At 55.2% G+C, this 19,877-nt stretch overlaps 5 protein-coding genes across 5 annotated transcripts; 2 read left to right on the top strand and 3 right to left on the bottom strand.

Annotated features, from left to right (window-relative positions):
- Positions 1-41: 41 nt before the first annotated feature.
- Positions 42-4,824, bottom strand: CSUI_005383 (uncharacterized protein; the record flags this gene model as incomplete). Its single annotated transcript, XM_068065559.1, has 4 exons — positions 2,894-4,824; positions 2,631-2,731; positions 2,148-2,190; positions 42-1,358 (listed from the first exon to the last, which is right to left on the bottom strand). Coding segments are annotated over exons 1-4 (1,695 nt in total), but the record flags the coding sequence as incomplete, so codon positions are not given.
- On the top strand, positions 4,617-10,283 carry CSUI_005382 (uncharacterized protein). Its single transcript, XM_068065558.1, has one exon. The coding sequence runs from the start codon at positions 5,421-5,423 to the stop codon at positions 10,188-10,190; it is 4,770 nt and encodes a 1,589-aa protein (XP_067922474.1). The 5' UTR covers positions 4,617-5,420; the 3' UTR covers positions 10,191-10,283.
- Positions 10,284-10,459: 176 nt separating this feature from the next.
- CSUI_005381 (uncharacterized protein) lies at positions 10,460-12,572 on the bottom strand. The gene has a single exon (XM_068065557.1). The coding sequence runs from the start codon at positions 11,938-11,940 to the stop codon at positions 11,170-11,172; it is 771 nt and encodes a 256-aa protein (XP_067922473.1). The 5' UTR covers positions 11,941-12,572; the 3' UTR covers positions 10,460-11,169.
- A 1,400-nt stretch (positions 12,573-13,972) lies between these two features.
- On the bottom strand, positions 13,973-16,828 carry CSUI_005380 (uncharacterized protein). The gene has a single exon (XM_068065556.1). The coding sequence runs from the start codon at positions 16,106-16,108 to the stop codon at positions 14,084-14,086; it is 2,025 nt and encodes a 674-aa protein (XP_067922472.1). The 5' UTR covers positions 16,109-16,828; the 3' UTR covers positions 13,973-14,083.
- A 736-nt stretch (positions 16,829-17,564) lies between these two features.
- Positions 17,565-19,827, top strand: CSUI_005379 (uncharacterized protein; the record flags this gene model as incomplete). The annotated part of the gene is made up of 1 exon (XM_068065555.1): positions 17,565-19,827. A coding segment is annotated over exon 1 (540 nt), but the record flags the coding sequence as incomplete, so codon positions are not given.
- Positions 19,828-19,877: the final 50 nt, after the last annotated feature.

The following is a 19,877-nucleotide window of genomic DNA, read 5'->3' as shown; positions in this document are numbered from 1 at the left end:
GCCGCTGGCACCTTCATCCCCTCACCCGCCTTACCACCCTCCTCACTCCCGCCGCTGTCTAGGCTCTCGTGCGTGTCCACGCTCGTGTCCCCGTCTTCGAGGGGTCGGACCGTCATCGGCTGGATGTCATCGGGTTCCTCTCTGCTTGATGACTGTACCTGAACCGAAGGCTGTGCTTGTGTTTGTTCTCTGGGATTCTCAGGAAAACCACTGGGAATTCCCCTCCCACTCACGTCTGCATCCAGTGCCTGCCGCGCTGATTCCGATCGCTCTTCCCGTTTCCTGTCGATGTACTGCGTGCGAAGGACTCTGTCAGGTTGCTCCGACGGGTCTCTCAACACGAGTGTAGGACGCCTAGTCGCACTAGTTTTGCGTGGACGCTCTCCGGCAGTAGAAGAGCTACTACTACCACAGACAACTTCCTTTTCTAACCGAACTGGATGGCAAACCGTTAGATCCGTGCGCGGGCCTCCTGAGGTCTCGCCTGCGTTCGCTTGTGCTGCCTGGTTCTCGGAGCGCTTGATCGTGAACGTCGATTGCAGATATATACGCATTTTTGAGTCAACTGGCTTCTTGAACAAGATGTTTCGCCGCAGTCCTGTACGTTGTGGGAGGCTCATGAACTCGAGTTCTGCCGTTAGGTTTACGGGTTGATGACGGGTTGCTTTCCCCAGCTCTCTAGGTCTCTCTGGGTGAGCGCTCGTCGTCTGTCCAGACAAGCCAGTCCCGCACGCGTGTGAGCCAACGCCGCCTGACACACAGAGAGTTGTTTTGTCCGGCTGGTGTCGGGGGTTGACAGTTTCAGCCGGACAGTCCTCCAGCCTCGTTTCTGCATCGCCTTTGGTAGATTGTCGCTTCCACAGTCGCTGGTTCGTGCAACCTTGTGTGGAAAGTACAGCCTTTTGATGCGAAGAAGCTGCCGGCGATGACTTAGCAACGGCCCTGCCGCATCCGCTCTCAGCGTTGGCGTCCGCGTTCCGGCCGAAGAACTGTGCAGCCAGATCAAGAGTGAACGAGTCACGAGGAAAAACATTTTCTTGCACAGCTGCGCCGCCTTGGCCCCCTACCCTTTTAAAGAGGCAATCGGCCTCTTGACAATCCCCTACATCAGCCGTCATCCTCTGTCCAACGTCGTTACCCTCTGCCCTACTACATCGCGGTAGGCCTCCTGTTTCGGCTACGCCGGATTGTACTGAGTTGTGACGCAATCCCTGGGCGGAAGCCGCAGGCGCACCATCTCCAGCACGCGCCGAGACTCGCCTTAGTTCGCTCCCTTTGTCACCTCGATGATCGGCAGGAAAGCCGCCAGTTGTCTTGTGTGACTGGACCGTCTCTCGCAGAGTAGACGGAGACAGAGCCTGCAGTGGACAGCAGCCGCAACGCCTGGCTCAACAATAAGAAGGCTGACAGCACCACAAAGGTCTTCCTTGGTTACCCGTGGACAGCCTTGAGCAAGCAAGAGTTTGGGGCCGCGGCCCCCCGGTACTCTAAGCTTCCATCGGTTGAAGATCGCAAAGTGACAACAATTGCACTCTATCTCGTAACTGCACTACTTCTAACACCACCATAAACGGACACGCTAAAGAAAGGCTCCGCCGCATCGCTTCCTAAAGCACAAGCAAATGGCGCGCCCGTGCCCCTGCACGCCACTCTGGAGTAAGTGTGCTTCGCGTGCCACGTTAACCAGACACAAGAATCTCACTTCTCCCACCAGAAGTATAGCGATCAGCTCTTGTCTCGCACACAGTTCTTCTCGGAGGCGCTGCGAAACGTGTCTATTCCTGTGCCGCCAGAGGCCATTGCTAGAGAACTTCAAACAGCGTCCAGTATTTTAGTTGCCTTGCCAACAAAAGCAGAGTAGCACAAGTATATTCCTCGCGTGGAGAGTCTCCCTTGGGAGGTCCTCAGATAGCTAGTGAAATACTCAGCAAACACGTTTTCTGACTCGCAACACGACAGAGCGTCCTGGTGATTGAAATGTAATCCCGCGTGGAGCGCTCCTGACCAGTTATCTTACGCTACAAGTACTTAAATTAGTCGCTCATCCGCTCATCCCAATCTGCACTGCTAGTAAAAAAGCCTCTGCAGAGGTTCCGTGGAGCTTGTGCTTTCCTTGCTACCGTCAGCAAAGAATATGCATTGCTCACTGTCTCATGCGGAGTCTCTGTTTTGTCCGGATGTCCTCGGTCCCTAAAAAACACAGAAACACAGCTGGGGATGAGGGAAGCTAGTGCACGTGTGCTAAATCCATTCTGTAGAGGGCTGGCAAACGACTTCTTATAGTAGAGGAGAACACCAAACAGCGCGCCAGTGAGCCGCCGTACCGTCACCTGGTCTCACCTCTGCAACACCCCCAGTAAAATGTGGAATTTCCGCTGCTTCAAAAACCTGCGCAGGGGGTCATCATGGTTAGCAGAGAAAGAAGGGTCCCCTCCCCCCACTTTCAGAAAAGACACAGAACAGTAGACGACTAACAGAGCATCCGAACGCGCCGGCGGGCCTGTCGCCGCACCAGGATGGTTCCTCAGGCGACACGAAAGCATTCAGAAACAGAGGCGCTGGGATCCGACGGCCGCCAGGGAGCACTGGGGCTCCGGGCAGACAGGCGACGCACATGAGATAACACTCACCCGGACGTCATGTTCCCGGACGACTGGGAAGAGACAGTCGGACAGCTTGACTGCTTTGAAGTCTTGTTGACTCGCGCGCTAGAGCCAACTGCGTTGTTCGCCTGTAGGAAACAATGAAAACGCCAGCTCGCCGGACAGGAATTTCACTGAGGTATTGCTTGGAGGCGCATCTCCTGTTCGATCCGTGTTACTGAGGTTTACTGTAGTGACTGTCGGTCAGTGCCTTGTCCCCCGATTGCCTTGGGTGAGGTCGTGGGACTCACCAGAGACGACAGGCTGTGGCGCAAGGCTCTCCTTGAAAGGAGGGAACTGCCACAGTCATCAACGGGTATAGGACTTCTCCACGGGCCGGGAAGCGCGGAATTGTAAGAGCTCCCGTTGGGAGGGGTCGAGCGAACTGATCCTGAGGGCACCAGCCGTGTTGGCGAACCCCCAGCGTTCTGGTCGCCCCGGCAGAATGCTCCTGAACTGCTCCTCATAGAGTCCCGAGAAAACATCGCGTTTACGGAGAAGTACGAAGAAAACACCTGAGAGAGGACTAGCCGGAGACGAAAAAAGACCCGCCGAACGATACAACAAAGTTTTACGGATCAGAATGGTTCGTGGAGAGCAAGAAAGAGTCAGGCGCGGAGGACAACAAAGGAGGAGGAGATAAAACGGCAAGTACCATGGAGAAGTAAGGAAGACAGCAAGATAAAAAACGCCGGCAGCCAGTGGTACCAGTAAAGGGCGAGTCAGATAAAAACGTGCAGAGGACCAGGAAGACAAAACCGTCGGGGTACGCCACCCCCGGGAGGTCTCAGCAGGAAGCGTGAAACATAGTCCAGGGAACAATGAGGGCAGTGGGACGCTTGCAGGAGGGGCGGACTTCAGATGCAGTTCAGAAAGGGAAACGTCCATTGCCCAGCGGAAGCAACGCAGCGACAGCTTGGAGATGCTCGGTGTAAACCCTACAGATCAGCCCCCATTTTCTGTGCTGCAGGTGACGAAGGCTCGTTGCGACCCGTGAGTCTCCGCTCCTTGACCGACAGACGAAACAGCTTCCCAGCGTTTCAAGAAGACACACGAAGCTTTCCCCGTGAGCCAAGCGTTGCCGCCCCCAGACCTCAGTTTGCAAGAAAAGCTCGAAAAGGTAAAACCCAAATCTGGAACTGTCAGTCACGTGCATACGCGCTTAGGCAACAGGACAGGACAGATGTCGGCGTGCCAAGTCACATACGAAGGCCTAGGAAGGACAATAGATTCTGAAAACTGGCATCAACCTGGCCCCAACAGGCACTGAACGGACCGAGATGGCCTGGCAACGAGTTGGTGACTCAGAAGAGTAACGAAGGCATTACGCAAGAAATCCTCTGGCCCTCCATGGACGGCGTGGGCCGCGTCGGATAACTGGTCGGGATGTCTAGAACATCAACGGGAACCTGCAAGCATTACGGGCCAAAATCCACGCAATGAGAAACACCCAAACGGGATACAACGGGACTGCTCGGGTGAGTACGCGAGCAAGACAGGAGACGGTACAAACGGGCTAACCCCGGATGCGGGCTTAAGCAGCGCAGGGTCCCTCCAGAGTCCGCGGAGCGCAAAGAAGCTCCTTTCACATACGTAACAACCTGAGTGAGCCGGAGGGTATCTCCAACAGGGGGGCAGATACATAAAGTTGAAAGGTGTCAGAAATCAAGAAAGGCGAATCGATGCAGTCCCGATTCAGCGGGGATGCGAGGCCGTCGACCGGCGGTTTCGAGTGCAAAAAACGGGAGACAGACAAAGCGAGAAGACACGCACTTTTGTAGAAAGCTTCAAGGCCGGTAGTCTCCGACAGTAAACAAGCTGAACTCACTCAGGACACAAACCTGCCTTGCTTTCGAGGGACAAACGGTGCCGCTTCCCAACTAGCGACAGCGTGGAGCGAGCGCGCCGCAGCCTAGCTGGGTCTTTGTTGACTCTTGCAACGGGTCCGCAGTGTAAAGGCCTTCCACGCCTCCTGTGAAAATGCCGTCGCGACCACCACGGAACAAAAAAAGAAACACACAGGAAGTCCAGGGGACTCTTTCACAAGATGTTGGCTGCTTACCACATCCCTCCGTAGTTACATCTGTTCTGTGTGACGGTACGCTCTCGCAGCGGGTGGACCAGCGGTCTCCCCGGACGGTTTCAGTCGATAACGACTGGGGGTTCTCCTGTGTAAGACGCTTTCTATTAAGTGTGACACACACGTACCATGCGTGATCTGATCTGAGCAGAGTACTGAGAGAGGCTCCGCGTTGTCCCTGTGCTTCGGACGCAGGGTACTTCGTGCATCCTTTTCCTGGTTTGCATGTGGCTAGGGCCGCAGAATTTGCTGGAAAACTCGAGCGGGGCGGGCTCGAGGTTTCTGACGTTCAGTAAATTCGTGTCCAAGCATGATTGCATCCTGAAAAGTTTCTTTGAATCTGTCCCTACAGGGAAGGTAGCTTGCCCACGCGAGACAGGGGTGGTAGCCGCAGGGTGAAGTGGATTTCGACCCGGACTGCCCGTCGTGATCCATGGAGCTTCTCGTTCGGTGTCCTGCTGCTTTCGGGTTTCATTTTCCTTACACGGACTCGAGGCAGCACATTGCCGAGTAGTTGTCTTGTTGCCCAGCCTGCTACTGTGCGCAGTACAGTGAAAGCAGAACTTGGATTTGTTGCGATTCTTGGTAACCCGGAGTAAACACCGGCAGAATGCCAGAGCATCGAACCTCATTTCTGCGATTCATCTCGGAAATGATCTCCCGCTGTGAGCTGCGTCATTCGGAATTTTATAGCTACCATGGCCTTTCACGTGGGGAACAGCCGCGGCTGCATCAACTGTTTCTTCAGGAGATTTGGAGCTCCTAAAAACGCTCATAATGGCGTACTTGGCTCATTCGGTGAGTGCGCCCACTTCGCTAATTCCTCCCTTGTGCAGTCGGGGACTTCTGTTTCGCCTTGGCTGCGGTCTCTGGGGCGCGCGCTCTCGTGCCTTTGTGGAAGGCGGACTGCGTTTTCTCTCTCCCACCGCAGGTGTGTCGGCAATCTCTCAGCTGCACGGAATGCCCTCCCGGGGAATGCCTCCGTGGATGAGAAGGAAGCAAGGAACCGAGCGGAAGCGCTGAGGGCAGGAAATGGAAGACTCGCAGAGCGCTCAGCTCTCGTACGGGAAGCGCGGCGTGCCTGTGTGCAGAAGAACAACTTGGTGGACATCTATCGGGCCTCTGAGTTAGTGGAGAGCTCTTTAATGGGAAGAGATGTTGCTTCTGGCGACATTGCTACTCTCCTCAACTTGTTCGCAAAGAAAAAATTCATGCACAAACCTTTCTGGCGGTCTGTGGGAAAGAGTATCTTGCCTCGACTGAAAGAGCTAGATCCGAAATGCATGGCTCTCGTTCTCAATTCCTTTGCCCAGGTAGGCGTTCTCGATTTCAGGCTCCTACGCAAGGCGGCGGCTTTGATCGTACAGGGGCACAGGGCTGAGCACGACAGTGTGCACCCCAAGCACTCATTGATACAAGGCGGGATGATGCCGGGAGGGGCAAGCAAGCGCACTGTTACATCTGAGAAGTCAAGTGATGAAGTATTAAGCGAGGAAGCTGCCGGTAATTCTGAGAATGGAGTGTGGGAATGGCGGAAGGCTGCATGCGCCGCAGAAGGGAAAGCCGTTGTAGAACAGCCGGAAGACAGGGAACGCTCAGGAAGGCCCGAGCCTCGAGGCGGTGACTTGCGGCGTGGCGGTGTCGCCACCAGCCATTCCCCGGCCGGCGAGCATTCTCAACGGCAACAGCATCACCCTGGAGACGTGGAGCACGGAGATGTTGGAGTACCAAAGAGAGGAAGTCTTTCAAAGACTCTTCGAGAGGGTCCATCTTCCTCGGTGCCTTCGAGACGCCGACTTGAAAGAGCCTTTCCGCAAGAGGGTGTTGAGGCATTCCTGGTACCCTCTGTTGTCGGATCCCGTCTGAAGCGCGGCGAGATGACGTTCCTAAAGAGTTCGAGGGATGGGAGTGCAGGCGAACAGTTGGAGCGCTCAGAAGGTGTGCGTTCTGTTCCTCCCCGTGGCCATGCCGCTGGCGCCGACCACGATGCCGGTCCTGGACGCTCAATCTATGTGACAGTTTGTGGAGCTCTTGCCGAGGTGTATGGCTCCGGAGATTTCCAAAGCGATCCCGCGGTAGACGGGGACACCGGCTTTCATCAGCATGAAAGAACGGCAGCGGCACCACATCACTTTCGTGGCATACCTGATTCTTTCTCAAGACGCGAAGGTCCAATTCTCGGGACAGGAGACGGCAGAGGGATCTCCTGTGAGACGTCAAACCTAGCTGGAAGCATTTTCTTTCCAACGAAGAGTGCGTCATTTCGGAGCAGTTGTGCGCACCCGGAAGAACCTCGGCGTCAAAGCAATGTGATCGGACAACAAATCCGAGACAAGTCGATTATTCAGGCCCACGATTCCAGCGTGACTCCTGTGGCGGGGTCACGAGGTAGAGTCGGAGGGATCCTGCCAGGAGAGGGACCTACGAATCTGCTCAAGCAAGCACCGCGGTGCGCGTCGCCGGCAGGGGAAGTATCCCTAGATAGTCTGGTCTGCGGTGGAGAGGAACTACCAACGTGTCGGGGTTCAGCCGCAGGTGGCACCAGAGATAGCTCAAACCAGGAGGGTATAACCTTACGCGGATCAGGGGCCTCTCGGGCTCTTGTTCACGCTATGAACGCGCAAGATATTTCCCTAGTGGCGAATGCCTTTGCAAAGCTGGGAGTCACGGACCGTGCGTTGTTCAGTTCATTGGCAGGCCGACTAAGTCATGTGATACGCGAGGCTTCGGGTCTTCAACTAACGATCTCGTTTGCTGCATTCTCGAAAGTGGGTCTTGGCGACATGGGGGTGTGCCGCCTTATTGCGAAGGAGCTCTGCAAGTCGCAGATCGAACAGACTGAAGGTCAGAATGCGGGAGTCAAAGCAAACGATGTGGAAGCGCGCGCAGTTCTTCAAGAACCCCTGTCGGTAACAGAGTGGCCTCAACAGGCACACACAAAGGAAAGACTGAACCTGTCTCCAGCGGACGATAAAGACGGACTTCGTCATTTTTTTCCTGATGCAGACCTCTCCTTTATAGTGGTGCCCCCGAAGATCAGAGAGCTTGATAGTAGTGCAGTCGCCCTGCTGCTGAGCTACATGCACACAGCCAAGTTCGCCGACCGCGAACTGTCGTCTGCGCTACTATCGCATCTCGAGTACAGTCCTTCAAGGAATAAGAGGAACTCTAGGAAGGCAGACCTGCCAGTACACACGGCACTCAAACAGACAGGGAGCGGCGAATCCAGCAGCCGGATTGCCGAACTGTCATCGTCTAAACGAGTGAGATCGGGCTCTCTCGTCGAGGTGGTAGGAAGGAAGCCAAGCACCTTGCAGATGGAGCCCACGGGAACTCTTTGTGAGAAAAAGGACCTCCTGCAGTTTCAAGGAAAAGCGGAGGAGTCCAAGGACGGCAGTCGCGCGTCAGGGAGCAGATTTCGTGCTCTATACCATGACTTGGGGCCCAGGGATGTCTCCCTGGTTCTGAATGCTCTATGGTCATTGCCCCATCCTGACACGCTCCGGGGTGCTATAGTAGCTCGAGCAATCGAGCTTCTCTCGTCTATGAATGATGCGGACATTCTGATCACCACAAAGGCGCTAGGGCGCCTTCGGCAGTCCTTGCCTCGCTCGCAGGTCGAGGATCTGTTCTTGCATGTGCGTTCCCGATTTCGTGCCCACGCGTGCGGCATCAAAGGGCTAGTGTCTTTGGCAGGAGTTCTGCAATGCCTTGTTGCGCTCGGTCCTGTGTTGCAGGTGCCAGCGAGGAATGTGTTGATTGATATTATGCCCCGGCTGGAGAACCGTCTGTACAAGCTCGACAATCGGGGCCTGCTACAGTTAGCATCGGCTCTGACCAGCCTGCATGCCTGGGAGGAGAGCGTGGCTCTTGAGCTTTTCGTTGAATTTTCTAGACGCATCGAAAGCTTCACTTTGGCGGAGAAACTTGGTGTGTTTCAAGTCACCAGAGACTTCTTCCGAAGTGGCGCGACTGCTGCAGCAGAGCTTGCGTCCTTCGTAATTCGCGCCATTGTCTCCGATGCATCAGAGGGCTTCAGCAGCGGAAAACTTGTTTGGACGTCTGCTAAAATTGCAGCTCTAGTGAGCTCAGCGAGTGAGCTGAGAGTATTAACGGATTCAGCCATGTCCGTCGTACTTCCTCTTCTGTTTACCAGTGTTGATACAATGAGCTTAGAGGAACAGCTGTCCACAGCAATGGCTCTGCTCGCGGCAGAACCCATCTGCGTTGCGCCTCAAGCAGTCCAGCTGATCTGGACCTCTGTAGTTGAAAGAGTGCTCGGTCAAAGCAACGGCGATGCTTTGGTCAGGGCTTGTCTCGGCACCACAGGTGCATCGGTGAATGATCACGTGAATCCTTCAGGCTACGAAACCCAAGCCACAACCAAGGCCTGTGCCCCTGATGAAGCTCAGTCCTATGCAGAGAACGTGTCTGTTCTCGAACCGACTCCGGCTCGACCACCCACCGAGGACAGCGAATTATCTCGAAAGGTCGAACAGGACGGGGCCGAGAGATCTGCGGAACCGTGTGACCAGTCGCAGAGGTCTCCACGACTACAGTGCCGTCTACTCCGTCTCAGAGCGCGTATGCTAAAAGTGTTACTAGGAGGCTTTCTCGTGGGAAGGCCAGATCTTACAATTCCCTACTGCACTGCAAGTGAATCTGCGACGCGGGATCTTACAGTCCCCTGCCGGACCGAGCCTGCGTCTGTGAAGCGCGGACCCGGTAGCGGAACTCCTGCCGGTGTTGATGAAGGCGGCTGTCTCACGAGGAGCAATAGGCGCGGGGATTGCGGGTCCTGGGAAACTATCTCTCGGCTGAGGCATATGCAGCACGCTCTTGACCGACATGGAGTTAGCGCACAGCTTCAGGCAAGTTCAGCTCTTCACGTCCGGGAGATTCCCCTGTCTTCCTCCGTCACCAAGTCATTGATGAGGAGCCTTGACTGCCACGAATCATCTCTACAAACGATGCTAGTCGATGAGGGCCAGGGTCCGAGGAGCAAGATAGAAGGGCTTCATGCCGAAGTAACCGAAGCTGCCGTGCGTATCAGCTCGGAACTGTGGCAAGCGCATATCAACGGTTTACTTTTGAGGGAAAGCCGTGCTTTGGACGGAATCCAAGGATGTCTGCCAAGGTCTCTCCCAGTGGTACAGATTGCATCAGTTTCGGACACAGAGAGCCAGACTTTTGGAGAGCGCACGGCAGCCCAGCTGCGACGCTCTTTCGCGAAGAGGTGTTTTGCGAGATTTCGACCTGTGCATGATGGAAGCGGACGCTCAGCATCCGGTGCGTATGGTCTAGACACGGATGGTGCGCAGGCTGATGAGTGTCACGCTGCATGGCGTCCTAGACTGTATAGTCGTGCTGCAGCAGGTCCACTGTTTGTTCACCTCATTGTAGACTTGCCCCCACCTGTCTTTCGGAGCAAAGGGGCCGCTCATCCCAATTTTTCTCTAAACCGGTAAGTGAGGCGGACGGACAGAGCTGCCAGCAAAAAGCTATCTTGCTGACGTATTCGACGCAACATTACCCTGTACTGCTTCTTTTGTCGGAACCAGCTGCGAAACGGTGCAGCCCAGACAAGGCTAGGCACTTTCTGCCTTGGGAAGCGCACTGAGTTTCCGGGGGCGTGACACCCATCGTGAACCTTGCTTGGAAGAGGCCACCCGGCGAGAACAGTGAGGGCTTATTGAGGGCGGCCTTCGACGTCAGCCAGTTTCGTGCGTTGCAACTCGATCCTCCGCACGAAAAATCCTTGAGTTTCCCCGTGCAAATGAGACTAACACCCTGCATCCACACACGACCTGCCGGACTGGCTAGCCAAGAGACACCGACTGATGGAACCCCCCACCGGTCCTCCGCATCTCATACTAGTTCAAGAGACACGAGACGGCAGCTCCACGTACAATAGGGGAAGCTGACGCGCAACGGCTGCCCACTCCTACCGCTACTTCGATGTCGGTGGATGAGTACGCTCAACAGCACAAAGCATATGGCTGCGGCATCAATATTCTCTCATGCGCAAGTCCAGCGTTGTTGGGCGTTGCACTTCTCAAAATCGGTGCACTACGGCAGCGACCCACCCGACAGTCCTCAAGCAGCTCGACTGCCCACTCGGGCTGCCGTGAGGAAAGATAATTCTCAAACTTACCACACGCGTCCCCATGCACTAAATCCAAACGAAATGTGTTCATTGGACAGCGTTCTTGAACTTACAATGAAACACAGGATCGCGCACACTTGCAACGTCATTGCGGTATCAGGAGATCCAGGCCACATTTCATTTTAAACAGGCTCCCTCCCGAAAGTCCACTCCAAGATATAGTCCCTGGTTGGCAAATCACGGAGACTGTTGGTTCACGACGGAACGGCATCGACAGCCAGCGACCCTGCAGACTGGATGGGAAGCGCGGGGTGACTCATGGCTGTGGGTGTCCCACATCGTCAGGCGTGTGCCAGAGCGGTTAGCCCCGCAGGTGGGCTCATGCCGGATTCTTCGAAAGTGTCGTAAGTCTGAGACGCCGCTTCATAAGATATCTTATCCAGAAACTGACGGTAAGCCGCTGTCAGCACTTGGCAGAAGTGCAGCAGGACGCTGACATCGAGAAGAAGCAAAAGGTTGCATGTCGACATTAGAAAATATTCCCACGGGAGTAGAAGCTGCTTCAAAGGAGGGATCAGGTAGATCAGGTAACCACCAAGTGCCAATGACACAACGAGCTGGATCGCCTGGAAGACTGTACACACCTTCAGCCGACGGGGATTGGCCGCCCGGAGACCGAGGTAGCCGAAAATTGTCGTCGGTACCATGCAGACCATTAAAAGAGACGTCAGCACAATGAGAAAGGCAGAAGCTCCTGCGTTGCGCAAGAGGAAGACCCTCCCCAGTTGTCTGCACACCAGCGACAGAGACCCCGCAAGACACAGGCTCGAGAGTAGCAGCTCTAGCAGCCAACAACTAAACAGTATCACCAGCAGATGGCGGTGGCTCTCGTCGTAGCAGGGCAAGAAACCGCAAACGGTGCCATCGCCGTCATCAAAAAATCCTGAAGAAGCTCGAGAGGTCCGGCCGTAATCCTGGGGAATGCAGTCCACCAGATGATCGGCATGAATGCTGCGACTGGCAGTCACTCGGTAAGGTGGCGACGAAAACGGCTGGGCGGCGGTTGGCATACCAGGAGTATCAGCCCGATCGCTAGGTTCACCGCCCTCCATTATGCCCTCGCGTCCAGCTGTCCAAATGAGTACGAGTGAACATGGTGGAGACGCCTTACACGGCAGGAGTACCGGCGAGTTGCTGCGTTAACAGTGCCGCGCGATCTCGCCAGCTGACTTGGACGCCCGTTTAGTGGGAAAAGGTAGGCTGCTACCAAAGAATCGAAAAACTGCCCCAGGGTAGAACTAACACAGTGACGAGTGAGAACGAGACATGCCTCGCAGGGCGTCCGTCCCCCGTTGGACACTTGCCCTAGGAGCGGTTGAGACGCAACGCAGGACGCGAGAAACACCCAGGAGACCAGACGTTAAAACCTCCATCTGTCTGCGACCTACAAGCTCCAAAATAACAGGGAGAACACCGTAAAAAAAAGAAAAAATCCATCGTAGCACATGAACGGGACAGTGATGGGTAGTAATTTAGTCCTCCCTTGGCTGAACGAGCCATACAGGATCCGCCGTCCGTCGCTTGCGGCCGCCGAGCGCACCGGCTTCGTTGGCGGTCCACGGGTGTTCCACTGGCTTGTCTTGAATGCCGCAGCTGCCCGCCTATGACGGCAGTTCTGCGAGCTGGCCCGGCTCAGCCACTGTTTATCGGAGGCTTTATTACGCGGACACGGGCAATGAAGATGTTAAAAGGGCTTGTGGAAGGACGAGTCTTGAACTGACTAACGGGGCAGTGGGATGCTTCGCAGCTGTCTCGACAAGACGCACCCCCCCTCGGCTAGCTCCGCTCGACGCCGCTGGCTAAGCGAGCGGCGCGGCGATCATGCCAGTGTTTTTTGAATGAGGCCGATCGCGCAGGAAATCACCTCTCGGCGAACTGGTCCTTCCTCGCAGGATCGGATTTCCTTGTTTAGATGTGAAGGTTTAAAAACAGTGTCTCGTAACTTGCACCTGTACGGTTTGCCATTTGAACGAGCAGTAGCGTGTGTGCAACAGTTCTGCACCACCTTATTGCGGGAGCAGCCAGGTCCAGGCCCATAGCCGAAAGTCCCGCCCATGTAAAATTGAGCACGTGAGGCGCCTCCTGCTACCTTTCATGGTTTTATAAAGAGAGCCCGCTAGAGAACGGGCGGATCAACACACAGTTGTGCATCTCTAGCTTACGCGCGGTCACGCCATTCGGCTGTGGCTTCCTTACAGTACATGCAGCTTTCTCCATTAGGGGCATCCACCGGTGTCCCCGGTTACATGTGCCTGCCGTGCAGCTGTCACTTGTTCGGCGACTTCCCACTCTCTCGGCGGTACAGTTCTGAAGCTGTGCCGGCTACCAGCGCAGCAACATTAACAAAGTTCCCGTATCGTACCTCGTCTGGACGTCCGAGAGATATGTTAAGATCAGATTATAGCTTTACAGCCGACCGTCAAGCGGCCCCGCTACGGCACTGGGAGGAGGCAGAACGTAGGGAGCTAAGCACCAAAATCCATCGCTGGACGCAAGTGGCCAACGATACTGTCTCTCCGTTCAGGAGGGTAAGCAGGGACACTGTCACAGCCTTTGTGTGCAGGCTGCCCACGGTTATACATGACCGCCGAGGACCTCCCTGCGAGAGAGCCCTCAACTTTACCGTACCCGAACCGCTGCCGTTCTTCCGGGGACTCGGGATGGTCCCGAGCTGCCTCCTGGCAGATTCGCCGAGCATGTCCGAACGCTGAATTCCAGTCTCGGAGCAGCTGCGGGGATGACGTGACAGAGTCAGCAAACCCTACGCATTGCTCGTCTCCACTGACAATGCAGCGGAGATTCGGCACGGCACATCGGGATTTCTTTCGGATGGTAGCGCTGACCAGTCTTGAAACCCTTTAGAACGTGTGCGAACTGGGCTGAAGCTTAACGCGGTTCCATGTCGCGACATGGAACCGCGTTAAGCTTCAGCCGTTAGGAACTTCGCGTGTTGACCACTTTCCTTGCTTTCCGACAGGCGACTGACTTCGCATGTCTTGCGCGGAAACAGCCCAAACTAGGTTTCCCAGTGAAAAACAAAGCACACCCTGGATATATGTCTAGTCTTACACACAGCAAGCCCGCCCTCATCTCCAGTTTGTCCCTCCGGCTCACTCATTCAACAGGGAGGAATCTCTGCCACAGCGGATTGCTGGTCGCTTCTTGTTCTTTGGTTAAACACACGCTCAATAGTGTTCAGTCCTTCAGCAGTCCTTTGAGCTTGGCAATTCGAGGATTGAACTTTCGGATGTTGAACTCCTCGAATTCGGGAAACTCGTCTTCAGCGTAACGGAGTCTTTTGAGCAGAATCTGTAAGGCGTGATACTGGTAGAGCGTACTGATCTGAAACAGCCACGTACGCAGATCCTCTCGAACAGCCGCCTGGTAGGGAAGGCCTGACGCAAAACCACCGATGCCTCGGGATAAGATGTCCCCACTCTCTTTGCAGCCCGTCTCCTTGTTAGCTTCACCCGGCCCGGTTCGCCTCTTCAGCAGCGCCCTTTGAAGGAGTAAAGCTTCCTCCTCTCTCCACGCAGTAGCATCGTAACCTGCTAACTCTGCCAGTCGAACAGGTCCTACACCGCGGACATCCAAAACTTTTTGCCACCTCGTCGTGATGTCTGTCTTCAGGTTGGAGTTCCTCATTGCCCCCGCGCGACTCTCATATTTGCCATCCAGCGCACTTTTATCCGAAACGTTTAGAGACTCTAGATTAAACACGAAAGCCGGACGTGCCGAGAGTAAGCTATCTTCTGTCCCACAGTGACTTCCAGAGTCTTTTCTCCAGATCTGTAGTGCCGGAAGAAGTCCGGCGCCGTAGGAGACGCCTTCTCTGACCATAAGATTCAAAGCACGCTCGTGGTGTCTGAGTTGCCTCAGGTTTGTCAACATGCGAGTCTGTTTCTGCAGTGCTCTTCGTCCCGATGCAACGACGAGGCTGTTGTACACCCGGACCCCGGTGATAGGCAGCCAGCTCGGTACACAGCTGCTGAGAATGTCTTCAAGACCTTGCGCTTCTCCGCCCACTTCCCCCGCTCCCATTTCTTTCCTCCCAGGGATGCTACCAGCCATCTCGCTTCTTGTTCTCAAATCTTCATCAGCCTTCGCTCCATCCGTGTCTTTGGCGCCGGTGTCGGGCCTCCCGTCGATCTGATCCTTGATGAGTGCGCCGGTAGCTCTCTCTCCAGTAAGCTTCCGATTCCCCCGCTCACAGTCTTGTAAAGGTGAGCTAATTCTCGCCAAGTCGGCAAGTGTCTTCACAAGTGCCTGTGAGCGGCTGTCCCATGATGTGTAAAAGAGTAACGCACGGTAATTCCTGAGATTCGCGACAGAGCTCATGGAGATCTGGGTTCCTTCCTTGTCTGCTTGGAATGTAGCCTTCATCCCCACATTGTCTAGTCTACAATCGGCTCTACTTTTCCCCGTGCGCTGCTCGTCCTTACAGCCGGCGGCCAGCGATGCGGCGACGGAGGAGGCGTGGATCTGGAGAGATATGCTGTTTGTTTGTTCTTGAGAAGATAGGAGCTCCTCTGCAGTCAGCGGCGGGGTGCGTAGCCGAGAAAAATCTACCACGTTGAGTAGAGGACAGGCTGCCGCTCCTAGTGCCGTTGGTTTCTGATCCCGGCTTTTGTGCACCGGCGCCCTGCGGGTTTTCACGTCACACTGGGAGCTCTCGACCGAAAAATTGGATCCTCTTTTGCAGCCTCCGCGGGTGTACAGAGACGCAGAGTACTGAGATCTCATCAAGCCTATTCTTGGGCAGCAAAAAGCCCGAAACAGAAAGCTCGGTTTGGACTGGAATGACTCGGGACGACGCACGCACTGTAACTGTCGTGACGCCTTCTCCATCCTCCCAGACATCAACGGTGCCTGTGCAGGCGAGGGCAATGCTACGAACTCATCAATGCGGGTGAACGCGTGCTGCCGCCCCTCGACGAGGTTAGCGAAAAGGTCCTTGTTTTGACCAAGATGAAATCCATTGCGACTGCGAGAGCTGTGGCTCCGCAGACCGTAGAAACTGAAAGATGGGGCCCTCGGTGCCGCGAGAGCCCGAGCAACTGTCTTCACGGGTTGCATCCATAGTGCGGCCAGCAGCAAGAAGACAAGACAAGCATCGGCAAGGAAGAGATGACTGGGCCACTGGAATAGTCGTGTCAGTCCGCAGGACGGAGCCACTTCAAAGCCACACTGCCCTTTCGCTGCCCGGAAGTGAGCTCGCATCGGTGCAGGGAGTCGGTGTCGGTACGCGAGGAGCAGGCCGAGCGGTAACAGTCGGGACGCAGAGTCCGTTAACACAAGGTACAGGAGAGTGGAAACAGAGGCTCACTACTGGAGGTCGCCTGTTCGCGGGCAGGCTGAGCCCACTCTACTATGTAAGGGGCTCACTTGCAAAATATTGACGGATGCTGTAGCGCACATCTGAGACAACACGCGGGTAGTCTGGACCGCCGCAGGACAGTACCACCACATTGCATCCGTAGGAGTGAACATAGTTGAACCAGTACCTCGGAAGTTACTTGTCCGAACCCATAAAGACCGGGTGTCCAGCAGCTAACGAGGTCCTGAATCACAGGGCTCCTTGCCCCCTCTACCCGATCTTCAACAAGAAAAAAGTGAGAAACCTGCACAGGCGTTCTCCCGTATGCAACTGGACATCGTCCCGGAGAGCAGCCGTAGTTGGTGCAAGTAGGGTTGGCCCAATGTTTCCAGCAGCGTCTAGGGCATAACGGGGTCCGATGTGTTTGGCGTCCGCAGGTCCCTTGCGCGGCTTCATGCGATCACGCCGGAGCCCCCGGAACCGATACAATGGCTTTAAGGTCAGCTTTCTTGCTAGCTATCATGCTAGTGTCCTACACAACACTCGGAGTACACCGAATTCAGTTTGGGAGAAAAGAGGGATCATTTGCAAGGCCCGGATCCTCCGGGAAACGCAGGAGAGACTCCGGAAGCCTTGATTTCAGGGCTTCGTGAGAAGTCGAGTGTCCCACGCGCGCGTGCGTGACGGGTGCATGCAGCACCTTCCGCTGACTGCCCCGGATATCCCGCGGCAAGCCAGTAGATGCCGCGACATGCAACCGAAGACGCGAGCTAGAGCGGTCTGCGGTTTCCTGCGTCTAGACAGCATCTTGCTCTGCACTGACAGCCTAGCACAGCAGAAGATCGAGGCTCCTGCCTCTGAACTCCCAAATGACCGAGGACCTGCGTTCCCTATCTGCCGACGCCCCGGGCCTGTCTCGGTGCTTTCCTCGGGAGACACCACATCGACGTGCGTCGACAGACAGCCTCCACTGTAGTTACACCTACTTTGTTGGTGTCTTTATACCGACTCACTTCCCACTGACCACGTGCAACTCCCCAAGGTTTTTTCCGGGAAAGACTGCTTAGCGTCAGAAAGCCCTAGTACTCACAAACTGGTCCGGGGCGCCTTCGCTGGCAACTCAACTAGGGGGTATTAGTGACACCTTACCTTCAGCTGACCCCACCGCAGTGAGAAAAATTTCTTTTCTTTTTACGCTTGCTATGAACACAGCTGGAACTACGTGCCTGCACAGGAGCTAGACAGTAGCTAGTGGTTCCCGGAGATGCCCGTTCTCGGACTCGGGAGGCTTCTGCATGCATGCGCGGACCCAGTACGGCATCAGACTCTTACAAGGCTGGCAGCCAAAGAAAAGTTAGTCGAGACGCACGGTTCAACCAACATCGCTTCTAGGAAAAAGCCCTCACATTCGACGAGCCGGCTTGAGGTGTACGCGGGCCAACTGTCTCAGAGGTCATCGAGCTCTCACTCGGAGCGAACTGGAGTGTTTCAGATCCGCGCCCGGAGAGCGATGCTGACCTGATTTTTTCCTGAGTGCTTGTCGTGTGGCACCTTGGTCTTTATGGGACATCTCTGGAGGTGCCCGGACCATCCGAACTTTTCCCTATCCCGGCGACTGTGGACTTGTCCTCCCTGTAGCTGGCTCCGTGAAAGTTCGCGCTCTTCTCTTCTGCGCGGGCGAGCTCACGCTCCCCTGGCTTCGGCACGTGGTGCGCGAATTTCTTCTGGAGTCTGTTGGTCTGAACCGCTCGCACGCCACTGTGAGTCTGCGGCCGGGAAGGCCATTTCGCAAGACTTCGGTTGCACCAAGAGGTTTTATTAACCGGTAGTTCTGTCCCGGTAGTTTCTCTCCGAGTTCCTTTGGCTCTCCGACAGCACGGGTCGGTGTGCCAGATGTCCAGAATCCAGGATTTAGTAAGGTAACCCCCATGTGTGGTGTAAGCACAAATAAGAAAAGAAGTTGTCCGTCTGGGTGCCGGGGGAGCCTGCTGGTATGTTTCAGGCCAGGAGCAGGGTGACGGGGGGGGCCAAGGCGCCGCCTGTGCTGGAGCGGCGGTCCTGACTGAAGATTTCCTGCCGCTCCTCGAAGGGCTTGCTTCGGCAGGCTGTGCTCTCTTCAACTCTACGATGTAATCCTCCTGTCGTGTAGAACACTCTCTGCAGCGTCTTAGTCAACGCCCAGTGCAATCGGTGCGTTGTGTGGGATCTTCTGTCAAGATGGCAACGACTAGGTAGTCGGAAGGGAAACGGAACATACCTGTTGAACTGAATGCCCGTTGGGAAGTAGTCGTGGATCTCCTTATACAAGACCGTTCTCCCTGTCTGTGAGCGCGGTCCAACCCGTTTTGAGGAAACGCCTAGTAATAGTGAGGCGGGGAAGGCCGGTGGCTAGGAAGAGATCGATAGTTGCATATACCACAAGCGCATGTAGCGCATCTCAACAGTTTTCTTGCTTATCATATCATTTTCGTTGCCTTCTCGTCTCCCTGCATTTTTTCGAGAAAATTACATGCCTTTTCTTCTCTCAACTTCGTGAGGAGCCTTACTATTCATGGCTCCTTCCGTCGTGCGTGCCGTCCCTATCGCCTACCATGGCTTTCTCACTCCTCAACACCACTCTTCGTGGTATGTAGATAAGGTGATGGCAGGTTTATCTCACCAGTTAAGAAGCGAGAACGTCCTGCAGGTCTGCTTGAGATGTTCAGAAGTTCAGGGGGATATCGAAGGAAATCTAATATCCTTAAAGCAGCGCCAGACAAGCGATTTCGTGTCTCCATTTCAGGTGCGTTAGGGTATTGAGAGAATCTCGTGACTGAGGAGGAGGTTTCCCCGAAAACGCGGGGAACGCGCGCTCTTGGCGCGGAATCGTGAGAGAGTTGGTTTGACAATTGGCTGCAGGGGGAGAGCATATACCGCTTTTGCTTCTTCCCGTTTCGTCGTTTTGTAGGCGGCGTTTCACTCCACACTGGGAATCCAACGAGTACGAAAGACGAGAGTCGCCAGCAGCGCCTGCAGTGTTTCTGCATCTTCTGTTTCTCCCTGTCTTCCGGGTGGTGGTACGCAGAAGTGAAGCTCAATAATATGCACGAGATCTCTTCGGTGGGTGCCGAGGGACAGGGAAACGGGGCAGTTGTCGCTCCGAGTGGCGAATTGGGCGTCTCACAAGAAAGAGGGGGTGAGCAAGATGATATCTTTGAAACGTCACATCTGCGGGAGAACTCGACGCAGACTGCTTCGCCGCTGGAAGAAAGTCCCGTCACTTCAGCAGGGGAAGAGCGTATTTTTTCGTCGGGGCCTTTGCGGACAGAAAAAAGAACACAATATATTGAACTTGCACAGGAAGAGAAAGGTAGAGAACCTCACAGCTCACGAGAAAATGGGCTTTCTGTTGCCTCCTCTATTGAGTACACACAGGACGCTTCTTGGTACTCTGGAGGGACTGCGACAGATGGGGGCTTTCTTGCCTGTTCATACCAGAGAGCGCGTGCCGACATACAGGCAGGCCGTTCGTCTGCGAGTCGTGAAGAACCTCGGGGGGCGGATCTCGTTGCGAAGGCGTCACCAGGTACCCAGACACCTTACACTGCACCCGTTGTGATTGTCTCTGACGATAGCACAGCAGAAACGTTAGATCTGCCGCGCGGTCATCGTTCTGAAGTCCCGGATGTCTCT

This window comes from Cystoisospora suis, assembly GCF_002600585.1.
Source record: "Cystoisospora suis strain Wien I chromosome Unknown contig_2604, whole genome shotgun sequence".
Taxonomy (NCBI): Eukaryota; Apicomplexa; class Conoidasida; order Eucoccidiorida; family Sarcocystidae; genus Cystoisospora; species Cystoisospora suis.
This window is presented reverse-complemented; position numbering and strand designations above follow the sequence as displayed.